Source organism: Mobula birostris, chromosome 5 (assembly GCF_030028105.1).
Source record: "Mobula birostris isolate sMobBir1 chromosome 5, sMobBir1.hap1, whole genome shotgun sequence".
Lineage (NCBI taxonomy): Eukaryota > Metazoa > Chordata > Chondrichthyes > Myliobatiformes > Myliobatidae > Mobula > Mobula birostris.
This window is the reverse complement of record NC_092374.1, coordinates 114171390-114190461: the sequence shown is the minus strand read 5'-3', so window position 1 is coordinate 114190461 and position 19072 is coordinate 114171390. Positions and strand designations below refer to the sequence as shown.

The following is a 19072-nucleotide window of genomic DNA, read 5'->3' as shown; positions in this document are numbered from 1 at the left end:
CCTGGTTCGAGCCTCTGCCCTCGAAGAGGCTGCAGGTTCGAGTCTCTGCCCTCGGAGGGGCTGCTGGTTCGAGTCTCTGCCCTCGGAGAGGCTGCTGGTTTGAGTTGCTGAAGTTAGAGAGGCTGCTGGTTCGAGTTGCTGAAGGTGAAGAGGCTGCTGGTTCAAGTTGCTGAAGTTGGAGAGGCTGCTGGTGCGAGTTGCTGCCCTCAGAGATGTTATTGATTAAATGTTGAACAACAGACACTTCTCTGAATTCAGGCGGCTACAGCCTGCACAACACGATTTTCAGCTCAGTCTGTAAAAGAGATTGCAGCCTTGTGCTTTATATTGCAGCAAAGTCATCATCCATCATTCTCTGACAGCAAAGACTTATTATTTCAAATCATAGTTTTAATTAAGAAAACATGAAAACATGAAACCTATCAATTGATGCTTCTAATGCAAGAAATAAAAGGACGGGATATCTACCATTAAGCAAAATAGGAGGATTTTGGGTCCTGATGCTCTCAGAGATGTTATCAAAATTCAGAGATTTATGGATTGGACTGTAGTCTAAACTAACTGTAGTTCATATTGACTTCTTTCAGTTTGATGTCTTTTTCATGTTCTCGCCCATTCTTTCATGTGGTGGATTGGAGGGCTGGGATTTGGGTGATCTGCTAGTTTTGGTATGAGGGAGGGGCTAGGGAGTTTGGGGTTTGAGAGTTGTTGCTTCTTTTTCTTTTTGTGTGGGGGAGATTGATGCCTTTCATTTAACTACTTATATACTGGTGTTCTATGCTTATCTGTAGAAGATAAATTTCAGAGCTGTATTCTGCATACATACTTTGATAATAAAATAAACCTTTGAATCTAGTTGCAAACAACAGGAATTCTGCAGATGCTGGAAATTCAAGCAACACACATAAAAGTTGCTGGTGAACGCAGCAGGCCAGGCAGCATCTCTAGAAAGAGGTGCAGTCGACGTTTCAGGCCGAGACCCTTCGTCAGGACTAACTGAAGGAAGAGTGAGTAAGGGATTTGAAAGTGGGAGGGGGAGGGGGAGATCCAAAATGATAGGAGAAGACAGGAGGGGGAGGGATGGAGCCAAGAGCTGGACAGGTGATTGGCAAAGGGGATACAAGAGGATCATGAGACAGGAGGTCTGGGAAGAAAGACGGGTGGGGGGGGGGGAGGGACCCAGAGGATGGGCAAGGGGTATATTCAGAGGGACAGAGGGAGAAAAAGGAGAGTGAGAGAAGGAATGTGTGTATAAAAATAAGTAACTGATGGGGTACGAGGGGGAGGTGGGGCATTAGCGGAAGTTAGAGAAGTCGATGTTTATGCCATCAGGTTGGAGGCTACCCAGACAGAATATAAGGTGTTGTTCCTCCAACCTGAGTGTGGCTTCATCTTTGTTCCTCCAACCTGAGTGTGGCTTCATCTTAATCTCTTCCTAACTCTTCCTTCAGTTAGTCCTGACGAAGGGTCTCGGCCTGAAACGTCAACTGTACCTCTTCCTAGAGATGCTGCCTGGCCTGCTGCGTTCACCAGCAACTTTTATGTGTGTTCTTTGAATCTAGTTGGTAATTCTGGTGTAGATTTGATGACTGCCAGGGCTTGGAACTTATTGCAGAGCCTAGAAGCCCAGAGGTGGTAGCAGAACACTGTTGCAAGAAAACAGCATCCATCATCAAGGACCCCTACCATTCAGGACGTGCTCATTTCTTGCTGCTGCCATCAGGAAGAAAGTACAAGAGCCTCAGGACACACACCACCAAGTTCAGGAACAGTCATTACTCCTCACCCATCAGGCTCTTGAAGCAAAGGGGATAACCACTCAATTTTACTTTCCCCATCATTGAAATGTTCCCACAATCAATGGACTCACTTTCAAGGACATGTTTTTGATATATATTGCTTATATATTATTATGATGATTATTATTTTTTTCTTTTTGTATTTGCAGCTTGTTGTCTTCTGTACTCTGGTTGAACTCCCTATTTGGGTAGTCTTTTATTAATTCTGTTATGGTTATTATTCAATACATCTATTGAGTGTACCCACAAGAAGATTAATTTCAGGGTTGTATATGGTGACATAAGTGTAATTTTTTAATCAATTTGTTTTGAACTTTTGAACTTTGAGAACTGTATAGCCTACTGTAGATACTCACAACTTTACCACTGCTGCTATTGTGAATATGAAAAAGAACTTGACACTTCTCGGATATCTATCCACTCATTTGTTTAATGTGATCTTCTTGCAGATCTTTGCTCATGTTATGGATCTGAGCCATCAATTTCAATGCAACAGAGTTTGGAAGTGGAGTTTCGGAATATGTTACCCTATTGAGCAAATGGTCCATGAGACTGAGTACACTTTTTTAATCCCTTGTATTTTTGAATTGAATATTGGCATTTTGCTATATTTTCAAATACTTCAAAAGAATGTAGAGCTTGAAGCAGGTATCTTAACTCAGCTTATATTGGAATGGCCACAATATTGGAGCATGGCTTAATCACATCCAACACAGTAAAGGTTGGGACAGGTTAACTTGTGGACATTTCTGTGTTAAGGCTTCACAGTTTTGATGTGATTCAAATATATTGAGATCCCATTTCTGTAAACCTATGAGAGATGTCATTAGACAGTACCAGTCCAAAATCGAGTTCCAGACCAGCTGTCAAATGCAGCAGGAAATAAGGTCAAGTTTATAAGTTAAGTTCAAGTTGAAATATTGTTCAACAAAACACAAAATACCTATAAATATAGCCAAATGAAACAGCATTCCTCTGGGCCAAGGTGCATAACACAGAGCCAGCAGTCACACACAGCACAAAGCACATATAGCACATAAAAGATGGTAGTAAACTTAGTCACACAAAAAGATATATATATATATATATATATATATATATATACAGCCCAAGTCCCTGAGTGCAATGCTTTTTAAATTGATGTTGCATGGCTGTTATTTGCAAGAACAAGCAGTTACCAGCAGTCTGCAGACAAATTTACACATACAATCCAGCTTGTCTTCCACCGAACAATCACTGGAGAGCAGCACTAATGGGAAAGGGAAGCCCCCAAAACAGTACGGATGCCACACTGCCTCTGGCATCACCTCTCCTGGACTGTTGCAGCAGGCAAGTCCACAGTGTTGTGTATTTAATATTTCAGCAATATTTGAGTAATATTGCAAATATATAGTTTCATTAGCATTCTTGTTTGTTTAGTAATTTGTTACAGGTTAAATGTAAAAATACATGAATTGGATACCTCATGTCAATTTCACAATAGGCGTGTGTGCTTTGTGTAAAGAAAGAAAAACAAAGTTAGACTCACGTTTCAGACCCTTTTTTTCCTGTCAATTAATTTTATGCTTTGGAGTTACAAAACATAACGGTGACGACAAGGTATTTTTAAGTGAACCCAAGAAAATTATCGCCTTGTTGAAGTTTTAGAAAAAGCACAGCAAGGAATGGTTGAATAAGAAAACAGTGCAGTATGTGCAGAGACAATCAAGTTTAAAAAAGCAGAAAATGGAAGAATTCACAGGTTCATAAACAGTGAGTACCAGGTGATAATAATCATAAATAAAAAGAGCAGGAATGGCTGGCTAAATTAGAAAGACTGAATTGTTCGACCACACAATGGATAACTGGATTTTGTATACAGACCAGATTAAGCAATAAACCAAATAGAATAAGCCGATAAGAAAAAAAAAACACCAATTTTGCTGAGTGCATTGGATTTCAAGGCATACAGTTTGCTTTGAAGTTTAACTGCTCCGAATAAACCAGCCGAAATTAGCTTTATTGATATTGTGAAAGAGACACAGAAACATTTAGAACTGAAACACTTTAGATGTCATAATTGGAATCAGAAGGAAAGAGCCTCCATTTCAGTATATGTGGCTGAATTGAAGAGATTGTCTGAGCAATGTCCCTTCAATGATGCACTGAAAGATCATTTAGATCATGTAATCTTACAAGAAAACACTATAAATGACTCCTAACTGAGGCACAACTTACATTTAAAAGAGCTGTTGAAATAGCTGTATCAATGGAAACTGCAGACAGAGATGCAGTTGAGTTGCAGTCAAGAATTTAAGTGAGCATGAACAAAATTTGAAACGTAATCAGAAACTGGCATGGCCGAACAAATTGTGTTACCACGCAAACACAAAGAAATCTGCAGATACTGGAAATTCAAGCAACACACACAAAATGCTGGTGGAATGCAGCAGGCTAGGCAGCATCTGTAGGAAGAGGTGCAGTCGATGTTTCAGGCCGAGCCCCTTCGTCAGGACTAACTGAAAGAAGAGATAGTAAGAGATTTGAAAGTGGGAGGTGGAGGGAGAGATCCAAAATCTGCCTGGCTTGTTGCGTTCCACCAGCATGTTGTGTGTGTTGCTTGTGTTACCACTGTAGCAGGGGCTCAAGTACACCAGAGTAATGCAAGATTAAAGGTGAAACTTGCAGAAAATGAAAAAAAAGGACGCATACAAAGAGCATGTTGGGCAGACAAAAATAAATAAATTGCATAGGGAATAGATAAAAATTTAAAAATCAAGTTGCAAATTCAAAAAGGGCACTAACCTGCATGTTGTTGATAAAAAAAAATTGATAATGATGAGATGACAAAGGTCTAATAGCCTTGAGATTTACATGTGAAAACTAACATGAGACAAGCAACATGGCATATGCCAAAAGTAAATGGAAAATTAATTAAAATGGAATTGGACACTAGCTCAGCTGTTTCAGTCATTTCACAAACTGAGCTTGAGAACATTTCAACGATACCAAAGTGAAGCCTGCAGATATCAAACTAAGAACTCATACTGGAGAAAAGATAACTCCTGTAGGTGAATGACACTTGTAGGAGTGAAATACAACAAACAAGAAACCAAATTCAGCTTATATGTGATATAAACAGGAGCACTAGCACTGTATGTGTGTGATTGGCTGAGACAACTGCAACGTGACTGGCAATCCATTAACCATTTGCATGTCATATTCCTTGTAATAGAGTGAGCTGATAGTGAATTAAGAAAGGTACTGGATGATGCCACAACTGTCTCTATGCTGTACATCATGAAGTGTTTGCCAAAAGAGGACAACCAAGTTGTTGGTGCCAACTTCTGTGCCTCTGATCGGAAAGGATATTGAACAAAGTAAGAACCATGCTGCTCAGAGGAAGCATCAAAGTGGCAAAGCAAAGGTCCAAGTACAACAGATTATGTAGGTAACATATCTGAGAAAGCCTCTGATACTTTAATCAGGCAGTAATTTGAAAAATGTGGCTTGGTTTTAGGCTTGAAGAGTGTTCAAGGAGCTTCAGGAAAATTTCAAGCATTCAGCTTTTATGAGCATAAAGAACCAGAATCTACTCTGCGTGCATTAAGGTTATTGTATAATCTTCAAGTGGGAGACAAAAAGCTGCTTGTAAAAATAGATGCAACAACCAAAGCCCAACTAGATGAATGGAAAGCCAAATTGAAAGGAGTCAATGGAATATGAAAACAAAGGGTTCATCAGATGATGCTGTGGATAAAGAAACAAGAGGAAAGATCAGATTATAAAGGGAGCAATAGAAGGATTAAAAATACAGTCAAGTAAATCCACTTTCCCAAGATCAAGATGTACAGACTAGAAGAACAAAAAGGAAGGAGAAAAAAGGTGTCTAGAGCTGTCAGAACTACTTCCTCCTGTTTCAGAGTCAACTCCTACAGCTATCACAGAGGAGGCTCCAGAACCCGACAATTGCTCTGCCAAGCAGAGTAATGCCCTTTGTCAGGAAAGGTGTTATTCCACAAATGCAAGAAAACCTCCACAGTGATTAATTCTTTAGGTCTGAATGGGACAATTTCAAATTTACTATGCTATTAATGTCTGTATATTAGTTGAATTGGATATAGTATAATGTGTATATATTTGAGATGCATTCTATATTGAGTTAGAATTTATAGCTAAACAGGGAGGAGTATATGTTGTGTATTTATTATTTCAGTATATATTGTTTGATTAAGCATTGTTGTTTGTTCAAGTAATTCACTACTGGTTATATGTAAAAATACATAAATTGCATACATCATGATGCTGCCCGTGATACACGTGTCCCTCGCTTAAGGTAAACACAAAGTTAGACTCACATTTCAGACTCCTTTGTTATCCTTATCCTTTGAATTAATTTGATGTTTTGGAGTTACAAACCATAAAATGCAGCATGAGCCTGGTCCTTGCTACAAATGAGGCAAATGCAGCTCCTCTGCCATCTGTCTTGTCAATAAACCAGTGAACCGAACTTGCAGTATTTTACATTACCAATGTCCAACAAGCTCTTGCAATTGCAAAGAAAAATGTCCAAGACAATCATTCACAGGTAGACTGTGCACTGACTCTGATGCCCTACATGGTCCACACCAAGTCCAACTCCTCCGCCAATGAGCAGCTCACTGATGGGGTAGACCTCCAATACCTGGAGAAGCTGTTTTGTCTGAGTGTATCACCATCTTACCAGAAACGATCTACCAGAAGCGGAAATGCCTCAAAATGAAGTTGGGCAGCATTGTCAACAACATCCCAATGAATTTAACATATTCTATGCCCCTTTCCAACAGAAGGAAATGGGTGTTATCTTCAACAGTGATGGCCTCTTTTGCACCTGAACCCAAGATCACTATTGGAGACATAAGATCATTCTTCTGGAGAATAAACACTCAGAAAGGATCTAGCCCAGATGGTGTCCCATGCAGATATAACTGCCAAGAAAGCTCTGTAAATGACCACAAGAAACCGCAGAGAATTCTCGACGTATCTCAGCATATCATGGAAACCAACCTCCCCTCTATAGTCTCTGTATATACTACTTACTACCTCAATAAAGCAGCTGGCATAATCAAAGTCTCACACCTATCCCAGAGATTTTCTCTTCACCCTTCTCCCATCAGGTAGAAGTGCTGAAAGCACCTATCACAAGGCTCAAGGACAACTTCTACCCTGCTATTATAAGATCATTTAATGGTTTACTAGCACAATAAGATGTGATTCTTGACCTCAGAATCTATCTCATTATGATCTTGCACCTTACTGTCTGCCATTTCACTGTGGCTGTTAAATTTTACTTTGCACTGCTATTATTTTCCTTTAGTCTACTCAATATGACTGTAATAATTTCTTTTCTATGAGGAGTATTCAAGATAAGCTTTTCACTGTACTTTGGTACTCATGACAACATTAAAACAATACCAATTGCAAGATGTTATACATATTCAGGTCTGCTATGATTATCAGGGATTGCCAATGTTCCAAGGACCAGTCGTGACCTATGGGTTTCACCACCAAGATAAGTGGTGTTACCATGACCTATGAATTTCACCACCAAGGTAAGTGGTGTCACTATGACCTACGAACTTTACCACCAACGTAAGTGGTGTCAGCAGCAGATAGGGATGGAGAAAGCTGCTGCACATTAGAACCCATGGAAGGTCTCAAAAATAGATAAGTCAGAGGTTATGATTGTACACCAACCACACCAACCAGAACATGAGGAGTTGTGTTGAGTGAGCTGGTGATTTTGGCTTCAATTCTGGGTATCCTGGGCAATGAGTTGAGAATTCATGGGTATGAATGAGTATCTCAGGAGGTGTTGTGTTAAGTGATTTAGTGATCTTATCTTCTGTTCTGGGTGATCATGGACAGTGAGTTGAGATTCAATGCAGTGACCATTACGGGTGTGAATGAGCATCTAGGGGATATGGTGTCAGGGCAAGGATGTGACTAGATATTAGAGCCTAGATGATCATTGCGATGAGTGGGTGTCTGGCAGCTTTAAGAGTCAGGAAAGGAGTGGAGGAAGTTCATGATATAGAGCAAAATATACGGTAGTTAGGAGCAATGTAATCTCAGAAGAACCTACCAGGAACCATTTTTCCTGTTGAGTTTCTTTTAACATTCAGGGCAATCCAGCTCTACGAGCAGTTTGCAAACTGGAAGGTGGGATATCAAGCAGGAGTAAAGATAGCTTTCAATGTAATGTGAAGGGTTAGTTTACTTGCCATTCGAAAGCTGCTTCCACCACCACAGTTGTTGACTGACCTGTTTGAGGGATGCAGCAGCTTCTTCCCATCGGTTACTTCATTCACCACGGCACCAGTGTCCGGTTCTGGGCATCTCAGGGGTACAAGAAAAGCACGCACGAGAGACTTGCCAGCTTTCTTTTGTCTCCTGGGCTCATCTCAACATTGAGGTTGCAACCAGTGTTGAGGAACCATTGAGAAAGTGTGCTGCAGTGCACTCTTAGCTAAGTATCTGTTTGTCGGATGTTTCATTTTGTAGTTGTGTAACTTGGGGAGACTTAATGAGGTACCTGTTGAGTTCGAAGTGTTACTGAACGTTTAGTGTCACAGTTCCTGTAACTTAGGGTGGCTTCGATGCTTGGTCAAATGTTTTACTGTTTGTCTGTCAATAAATGGTTAATGTGCTTATTATCAGTGACTTCCATCAGTGACTTCAAACTCGTGAATCTGCTTCCTTGTAGCAATCACCTATTAATATCTATAATTCTGGTTCTTAGATAATGTTGAGAAATGATAAATTGCAGCTCTTAAATGATTCCTCAATGTGAGTCCAAACAATTTTTACCAGGCACGCCAGGTGCTTAAATTGGCTGTTTAGCATTAGTGAACTACATTGATCTTAAATTCCAAATGACAGCTGAAAGAAAGAATAATTTTGGATAGATGACACAATCTTAAATCACATAGGGTTTTTCACATGCAACATTATTCAAAAAGGCTAAGTCTGAACAAAGAAATGAATTGCTTATATACTTAGCTTCAATTCTAAAAGAAATCATAAATGACAGGAAGCCAAAAGAAAACACCTGGAGTTGCTATAATTCTGAAATATAATATAAAATCACAGCAGATCAGGTAGCATTTGAGAAGTAGATGCAAGGCCAATGTGCAGGTCTTTCCACAGACTGCCTGACCAGCATTCCTGTTTTATTTTAGTTTGTTTTGTTTTATGATTGAAGGTACAGAGCATTTAGATACATAATGCTTGGTATCACCACCTGGATAAAAGAAAATTTACCACAGACTTACAACATGTTTTGTGAAGAGGAAAAACATGCCTCAGCAATGGACTGGCGTCTTTGAGGCAGTTACTAAATTGTCCGATGAGGGTTGCCTCATAACCTTGAATGTTTAGATTTGACGAAGTACCAAGAAGCTAAATGATAAAAAATATTGCTGCAATGTGCTTTAGGGGAATAGAATTGATGGAAATCTGGCATCATCTTCATGGGCTGAATAGCCTCTTTTACTTTACATGGAATTGGGAAAAATATGAATATAGGACACATGTGTAGCTTGGAGGTCAGCAGAGGAGTGACAATGGGGCAGGTCCTGCAGGATCCGACCCGATTGCTTCATAGAAACATAGAAACATAGAAAATAGGTGCAGGAGTAGGCCAATCGGCTCTTCGAGCCTGCACCGCCATTTATTATGATCATGGCTGATCATCCAACTCAGAACACCGCCCCAGCCTTCCCTCCATACCCCCTGACCCCCGTAGCCACAAGGGCCATATCTAACTCCCTCTTAAATATAGCCAATCAACTGGCCTCAACTGTTTCCTGTGGCAGAGAATTCCACAGATTCACCACTCGTTGTGTGAAGAAGTTTTTCCTAATCTCGGTCCTAAAAGGCTTCCCCTCTATCCTCAAACTGTGACCCCTCGTTCTGGACTTCCCCAACATCGGGAACAATCTTCCTGCATCTAGCCTGTCCAATCCCTTTAGGATCTTATACGTTTCAATCAGATCCCCCCTCAATCTTCTAAATTCCAACGAGTACAAGCCCAGTTCATCCAGTCTTTCTTCATATGAAAGTCCTGCCATCCCAGGAATCAATCTGGTGAACCTTCTCTGTACTCCTTCTATGGCAAGGATGTCTTTCCTCAGATTAGGGGACCAAAACTGCACACAATACTCCAGATGTGGTCTCACCAAGGCCTTGTATAACTGCAGTAGTACCTCCCTGCTCCTGTACTCAAATCCTCTCGCTATAAATGCCAGCATACCATTCGCCTTTTTCACCGCCTGCTGTACCTGCATGCCCACTTTCAATGACTGGTGTATAATGACACCCAGGTCTCGTTGCACCTCCCCTTTTCCTAATCGGCCACCATTCAGATAATAATCTGTTTTCCTATTTTTGCCACCAAAGTGGATAACTTCACATTTATCCACATTAAATTGCATCTGCCATGAATTTGCCCACTCACCCAACCTATCCAAGTCACCCTGCATCCTCTTAGCATCCTCCTCACAGCTAACACTGCCACCCAGCTTCGTGTCATCCGTAAACTTGGAGATGCTGCATTTAATTCCCTCATCCAAGTCATCCAAATTGGGCAAATACAACAAACCAGCGATCATTTATAAACCATATCCTGAAGTCAGAATTGTACTGTTAAATAGCTAACACTAATTCATGAAGATTGTCCAAAAGAAACGGGGCTACAATGTTTCCAACTTTTGAAAATCGGTTGAATAGTTCTAATTATTCGAACTGCTGGTTCGTTGCTTGTATCCACTGATTCATAAAATAATCTTCTGAACTGGGAGTCTGTCAACTTTTCTTGGTCTGTGAACTGTCACATTTCATATTACATTAATGAGCCTAAGTGGATTTCTCTTTAACATGATAAAAGTGATTAAATTCTACCAAATCATTCCATGCGCTCAGCAGCATATTACCACAGATAGCAGAATGCTTTTCCTCCATGCAAGCAAGGTTGATCTTGAAAGCCTTGCTGAAATGGTTCATAACTTGATTCAGGCACTTATGCACTGCCCATTTCCTACCTGATCAATGCCTAGAAAATTTAAGACTAGCAGGTTATAGTAAGTCAGTACAATGTTTTGCGATCAAATTGAAGCAATGATTTTTTTTGCCAGATTCAAGATTAAAACTAAAATGTTTGTAGAGCCTTGACTTTAGGAGGATATGCTCCCATAATTTGGCACTAATAAGTTATTTCATTCAGAAAGACCATAAAGGTTTCTGTTGGTTGTAAATGCATGTTTCAGATTTTGTGGTTAGAGGGTGGTCTTCTAAACAAATCGTTTAAGGCTAATGAAGTGTTTTGTCATCTGTGTGCTACCTATTCAGGGCATGTTATGCTGACTAAACTATCGAAGTATCAATTTACCAGAAACCATAATATTAGCATCCTTCATGTTATTCAAACACATATGTTGTCAACAATTTTATTACTATATTATTAAAACATTAACTTACGTTCTTACCTTTTTACAATATGTCATACATAATACATTAAGCAATATTTTTGATGGTATATTGAAGCATTGGGATAACCAACGATCAGCAAATCATCTCATAAAAAGGAAAAAAGTTCGTATTTTTCTCCAATTTATCTTGATAATAAAAAGGATTTTAAAAAAAATTACAAGAGTGAGGAGCAAAATAATGGTCTTGGATTGTTCTTCGGACATTATTTAGGACTGGAGAGATTTGCCTTATTTTCTGCAAATTCCTTGAATACAGGAGTAGGTAGATGATAAAATATTGTTCTGAATGATACAGTATCATATCAATTTGAAGCAAGTCTAACATAGTTTATCTTCTGTTATATTCTTTCTATTGCTGCTAATATGTTTAATTTGACATTCTTGTTATCAGGATGTAAGGGAACAAATATGTGAAGTTTGCAGAACTTCTTAAGACTTCAGTTATTCAAGTAAATTGAAGAGAAATGCTGTACGATAATAATTCCCATGCACCCTTCCAACCCACGCCAAGATGAACAAGCCATTTGTGATATTTTGGAATTACTTATTTTCCTGATTAACTATTTATCATTAATTTCTAGAGTCAGATGAGCGGTAAATATCTTGGAAAATATATGTCAGAATTCTATACAATTCCTTGAAACAACAAGAAAAAATGAATTCATTGTTCAGTTTTAAACAGCTAAGTAGTAATTTTTTCAAACTGAGAGATCCATACTGACTTCCATGGGAGCAAACTCATTAGTGCCGTTCCCTATTTCCTTGTGTCCCTGCAACATTTTCACTCACACATGCCAATCACTCTTACGATTACTTTTGCCTTTCACCTTAAGGCCAATTTGCAGTAACTAAATTACACAACTTTTGGATGTGGCATCGATGTAACATGTTGTCACCGATATAAAATGAAATAACTAAAATAATTGAGCCCAAAACACTCGTACTCTTATGACTCAAGCATTCCTTTTTATGTTACACATACACAAAGAGATCAGCATGGGTCCCGCTCACCCACATGGTTCTGAGGTCTGTATAGAAAACTGTCATTTTTTTATACAGAATTAGCTTATCAGTTATGGATATTGATTACAGTAAATCATATATGTTTGAATTCCATACTCTCAAGATCAATCACCATTTGCAATAGAGGTATGTGAAGTCAATTGAAACTTTAAGCAGTGTTACATACTTCATGGATATCTTATGACTGTCTTATGAGGATGATGTAATGGTCTTGCAGAGGTCACCTGATGTAATTTTCCTGCTGATGTGAGGTCACGTGATGACCTGTTCTCACCAGGTATATAAGTTTAGACCCCTGGTGACGCAGTTGGTCTTCCGGTTAGAACGTCAACTAGATACTCTGCTCTGCTGTGCGTTTGCCTTATGATGCAGTTTTGATTTAAAATGGAGTTTTACATTCTATTCAAAGGTAAAGAAGTGTTGAGCCAGCAGTTTAACCAATTGCTGCCAGGTTTGTTGATGTATCTTTTCAGTAGTATTGGAGAGTGAAGCCGGGAGCCTAAAGGAGTTGTTCGGCAGTTTTGGAGAGAATCGACCATTATTGAATTCATTCAAGAAAGAGTGATCTACATGAGATAGCCTCTGCTAAAAGCAGCAGAAAAGGCTGTGCAGTATCTAGTATCCAGAGGGAAAGGTCAGTGCCTTTAAATGGTTTTATTTCCCTTGTCGTGAATCCTGCAGACAAGAAATGGCCCGGCTGGGATTGGCAGTGATGTCGTGTCTTCGAGGAATTCTTTACTTCAGGAAAGTGTCTCCTAATTGACTGTATAAGTCTCTTGGACTTCCAAATTTACCATTCTAAGAACTGCGTTTGAATTTACTACTTTAAGAACTGTTTTCGCATTTATCGCTTTAAGAACCAGTACTGAATGGTGGTTTTGGCCGCATAGCAGTTTACTTCCGGTTAAGGTTTCCGTTTGTTTATTTTTTTTATATTGAACAGAGTTTAATAAATGTTTGATTATTATTATAAAACCTGACTCTATTCTATATTCATTGTTGCCGGTCACATGACAGCAGACAGCCAATGATATTTTGAAGTTGGTAAAGACAATAGATCCTTAGTTGTTGCCTATGTTTCACATACTTTTGTTATCTCATCTGTCTCCGGCACCACCTATCCTGTAAAAGGATGCTATGTTTCAGAAAGACCTTTCTGAAAAAGTCTCACTGCAGAGGCCTTGCTCCTGCAGCTTCAGAACACAATACCACAGTCACCCCAGCCTATCTGGTCTGTAGTAACACACACAAAATGCTGGAGGAACTCAGCAGGCCAGGCAGCATCTATGGAAAACAGCACAGTCAGCGTTTTGGGCACCTATGAGAAGTATGAGAAATCAGAGTTAGAGTTAGAAGGTGGGGGAGGGGAAGAAGAAATACAAGCTAGTAGGTGATAGGTGAAACCGGGAGGTGGGCAAGGGGTGGAGTAAAGAGCTGGGAAGTTGACTGGTGAAAGAGATACAGGGCTGGAGAAGGAGGAATCTAATAGAGAGGGCAGAAGACCCTGGAAGAAAGAAAAGGGGAGGGAGCACCAGTGGGATGTGATGGCCAGGTGAGGAGATAAACTGAGAAAGGGAAATGGGAAAGGGGAATGATGATGGGGAGGGGGCATTACAGGAAGTTCGAGAAATCAATGTCCTCCAATTTGCGTGTGACCTCATTGCCATTGATTGCATTGATTGGCTTGTTGAAATGCGAATGAGAAGTGGAATTAAAATGTGCAGCCGATGGGAGATCCTACTTTTTCTGATGGACGGAGTATAGGTTCCTGGCGAAGCGGTCTCCCAGTCGGGTCCCAACGATATACAGGAGGCCACACCAGGAGCACCAGATATAGTAGATGACACCAACAGACTCGCAGGTGAAGTGAAGTGGATTCTCTCAGAGCCACCCATTTTAATTTCACTTCCCATTCCCATTCTGACATGTCACACCATGGCCTCCTCTACTGTCATGATGAAGCCACACTCAGGTTGGAAGTCATAGTCATAGTCATACTTTATTGATCCTGGGGGAAATTGGTTTTCGTTACAGTTGCACAATAAATAATAAAGAGTACAGAAATAGTGATAGTAATATTACTATTAGTAAATAGTAACAGTCATAGAAATAATAAATAGTAATGGAATAGTAATAGAAAATAGTAATAAATAGTTAAATAGTAATATGTAAATTATGCCAGTAAATTATAAAGTAAGTCCAGGACCAGCCTATCGGCTCAGGGTGTCTGACCCTCCAAGGGAGGAGTTGTAAAGTTTGATGGTCACAGGCAGGAATGACTTCCTATGACGCTCTATGCTGCATCTCGGAGGGATGAGACTCTGGCTGAATGTACTCCTGCGCCTACCCAGTACATTATGTAGTGGATGGGAGACATTGACCAAGATGGCATGCAACTTAGACAGCATCCACTTTTCAGACACCACCGTGAGAGAGTCCAGTTCCATCCCCACAACATCACTGAGCAACACCTTATATTCCATCTGAGTAGCCTTCAACCAGATGGCATGAACATCAACCTCTCAAACATCCGGTAATGCCCCCTGCCCCAAATTCACTATTCTCAATACCCTCTCTCACCTTATCTCCTTACCTGCCTATCCAGTCTCTCTGGTGCTCCTCCCTCTTTTCTTTCTTCCATAGCCTTCTGTTCCATCCTATCGGACTCCCCCTTCTCCAGCCCTGTGCATCTTTCACCAATCAACTTTCCAGCTCCTTAATTCAGCCTGGTTTCACCTATCACCTTGTGGTTCTTCCTCCATTGCTCCCCCCCACCACCTTCTTACACTGACTCTTCATCTTTTTTTTCCTCCAGTCCTGATGAAGGATCTCGATCCAAAATGTTGACTGTACTCTTTTCCATAGATGCTGGCTGGATTGTTGAGTTCCTCCAGCACCTTGTGTGTGTTGCTTGGATTTCCAGCATCTGCAGATTTTCTCTTGTTGGTCCTTAGTAAGCTGAGGTGTCTCCAGTGGTCTCAGTTTAAAGGTCTCACTTGACTACAACAGCCATAGGCTATCATTGTCTTTACTGCAACTTCCACAATGGGAGGAAGCCTAAGTACATGGAGGAAATCCACACATTACAAGAGAATGTGGAAACTCAGCACAGCCTGACGGCAAGATGTGAGTCAAACTCCATTTCTGGCATTGTGGAGTGTCCCTGTGCCATACTGGGCCTATAAAGAGTGAGAGGTCAAAATAGACAATCAAACAAGGTGGAGAAACTGGAGAATGCAAGTGTTGGAATCTGGAGCAACACGCGAAGTGTTGGAGGAACTCACTGACCCTAACAGCATCTATGGTGGGAAATGGACAATTGATAACTGATGGTGGAGAAAGGGGCTTCCTTTCCTCCACCATCAACACTGCCCTCAACCACATCTCTTCCATTTCATGCACATCTGCTCTCACCGCATCCTCCCACCGCTATACCAAGGATAAGGTTCCTCTTGTCCGCACCTACCACCCCATCAGCCTCCGCATCCAACATATAATTCTCTTTACCTTCCACCATTCCAATGGGATCCCACCACCAAGCACATCTTTCCCTCCTCCCCCCCCCCACAATTTCTGCTTTCTGCAGGGATCGCTTCCTACACAGTTCCCTTGTCTATTCGTCTTCCCCACTGATCTCTTTCCTGACACCTATCCTTGCAAGTGGAACAATTGCTACACTTGTCCCTTCACCTCCTCCCTCAGTACCATTCAGGGCCTCAAGTAGTTCTTCCAGGTAAAGCCTGTGAGCCTATTGGGGTCATGTACTATGTCTGGTGCTCCCGGTGTGGCCTACTGTATATTAGTGAGACCTGATGTAGAGTGGGAGACCACTTCACCGAGCACTGTCTGCCGGAAAAAGTGGGATCTCCCAGTAACCACTCATTTTAATTCCACTTACCATTCCCATTTTGGTTTTTCTATCTACAGTTTTCTCTACTGTCATGATGAGGCCGGACTCAGGTTGAAGAAACAACACCATATATTCCGTCTGGGTAGCCTCCAACCTGATGGCATGAACATCGAATTCTTGAAGTTACGTAATGCTCCCCCCTTTCACTTTCCCATCCCCTTTTCCCTCTCTCACCTTATCTCTTTGCCTTGCCTGCCCTCTGTTCTCCAGCCCTGTATCTCTTTCTCCAATCAACTTCCCAGCTCTTTACTTCACCCCTCCCTCGCCTCACAGTTTCACCTATCACCTTGTGTTTCTGTCTCCCCTCCCGCCTCCTTCTAATTCTGAATCCTCAACTTCTTTTCTCCAATCCTACTGAAGGGTCTCGGCCTGAAACGTCGACTGTACTCTTTTCCATAGATGCTGCCTAGCCTGCTGAGTTCCTCCGGCACTTTGTGTGTGTTGCTTAGATTTCCAGCATCTGCTGATTTTCTCTTGTTTGTAATTTCTAGCCAAGACCCTTCACCTGAGTATTATCAAGCAAAGGCAACTAGATATATGAAAATAAACAGAAAAGAAGTATGGAGATAAAGAATGATAGGTACTCATTCTAGTTAATGAAAATTCTACTATTGCCCCTTTATGATACAATAGATGATTGACCTCACCATTTACCTCTTCAGCGTCTTGTATCTTATTGTCTGCCTGCACTATCTCTGTAATTATAACACTTAATTCTGCATTTTGGTATTTTTTTCCCTTTGTTCCACCCTCTGCTTTGGCAAATTGAATGTGCAGGAACACCTGCAGCTGCAGGGAGTTGTGATCGCTGCCCAATAAATTACAGGCACGTCACTCCCAATCATTAGTAGGGTCTACAGGAGATATTGCTTCAAGACAGTAACATCCATTATTTAAGATCCCCATGATCTGGACCATGCATCTTTTCATAGCTACCATCAGCCCGAAGTCCCATACCACCAGATTCAGGAACAGTTGCTTCTCTTTCTTTCAGTTCTTGAACTAATTGGCAAAACATTAATCACTACAGTTTAACAACACTCAGGCTACCTTAACCACTTTGCATGCATATCATTTTTGATTTTTTTTGTTCTAACTGTGTTCTTTCTAGGAAAAATTGTGTATAATTTACAATATGTTTAATTTATGTTTTTCTTTTGAATGTCATGCACCTGTGATATTGTTGCAGGTTTTCCTTTGCACCTGTGCATACATGTACCTGTCTACATGACAATAAATTTGAATTTAACTTTGACATACCAACATGATAAAATGATTTGAATAGATGGTATGCAATATATAGCTTCTCACTATACCTCGCTATACCTCACTAAATACTGTCAATGAGAAACCACACTTATCAAATTACCAATTTTAGAGTTGCTTCTGATCTGCCAAATATCACAAAGCCATTGATCTGATGAACAAGGGACACTAATACCTCACAGCAGCAATGCACCACATAATGACATGGACAAATTCAGGATGACACAAGTATAATTCTATATTTTACCTCCATAAGAAACCCATCCCAGAATCAATGTGAAAAATAATAAAAGATTATAAATCATTTCTTTACTTGTTAATTTAGCACCTAACAAGTTCTGCAACTGAAATTATAAATTGATTGTAAATATAATTTTTACTGTTGTGATGTGAAATAATTAAATTCTGAAACCATATATTTCAATAATCAAGTGATCAAAAGATGATATAGCACACATTTGACATTTAATGTGCATCAGTCTGAAAGTCTGAGTTAGGGTTCTCTATTCAGTAACATTCTTTTAAAACCTATTAAATTATTCATTTATATGTATGGTGCTTTATTTTGTTTAGTGAAATGTATTCAAAAAATTGAATCAATAAGTACTGATAGAAATATAATTCAGGAATTATAGCTGGTAAAACATGAAATTATCTGAATATTAATTGAAAATGTCATTCCAAGATGTTTTAACTGTTGAGCAGGAAAGACTCAGATGATTCATCAAGCAAAACCAATAGAGAACCATACGGTCAAACATAATAGCTGTCACCTCCCAAATCAGAGAAAAGGGTTTATATATGTGCAGTACATTTACTATTATGCAAGTTAACAGATTTTAAAAAATACCTTCTTTTAAATCCTGGTTGTTAACTTCTGTTTTCTGTGCACAGTAAGCTTCTCGCATCTGTATGCCACCTCCACACAGGGATGATTGATTGCTTCGACGTCGGTCCTGTTGACTGAGTAGAGGAGTCACCTGGCACTCATTCCAATTTGTTGTTTTCCAAACATACCTGGTATAAAATGAAAGTGGCAAAGATTTTCCTATTTCTAAATCGCTATATGTCAGAAATCAAGGAATTGTGAAAGTTATATCCCGTTTCTAAAAGTTCATTGATAGCTTATTCCAAAACATTCGTATTTTCTGTTATACACTAAATTCACAAGTATTCAGGTTATACATACAATAAGCATATTTCACCTGTAATCAATATTTGTGAAGAAATTGTAATTTCTGATTTCTTCAGCAATTTCTAGGATAGTAGAATTCTAATAATCCATCATCTGACCATTCTGAAATCCAGATGGGCCTGCATCTGGTTCACCAGGTAGTGTGTGTTGTGCTATATTCCAACTCATTTGGAAGCCTACTCCCACTTTTCCTTTCAACTCAACGGGGCCCCTGTATCCATCCTCCTTTTCATTCACTGGGAACCAAGTTCCTATGCTCCTTCCAGCTTCCCAGCCTCAAACATTTCATGCTCCTTCTGAAGCCATATTCCAGTTCCTGTATTCACCTCCAGTTCAACAAGACCTTGTTTCATACACTTCCTTCACACATTTT

General features: G+C 40.1%; 1 protein-coding gene across 6 annotated transcripts in view; it reads right to left on the bottom strand.

Moving 5' to 3' along the window:
• thsd7ba (thrombospondin, type I, domain containing 7Ba) overlaps nucleotides 1-19072 on the bottom strand; it is a 1047195-nt gene that overhangs the window by 604322 nt on the left and 423801 nt on the right. For all 6 annotated transcript variants that reach the window (XM_072258592.1, XM_072258590.1, XM_072258595.1 and 3 more), the window contains one exon: nucleotides 18355-18521. In XM_072258592.1, coding sequence (XP_072114693.1) covers nucleotides 18355-18521 — 167 coding nt within the window. The remainder of the gene's footprint in view (nucleotides 1-18354; nucleotides 18522-19072) is intronic.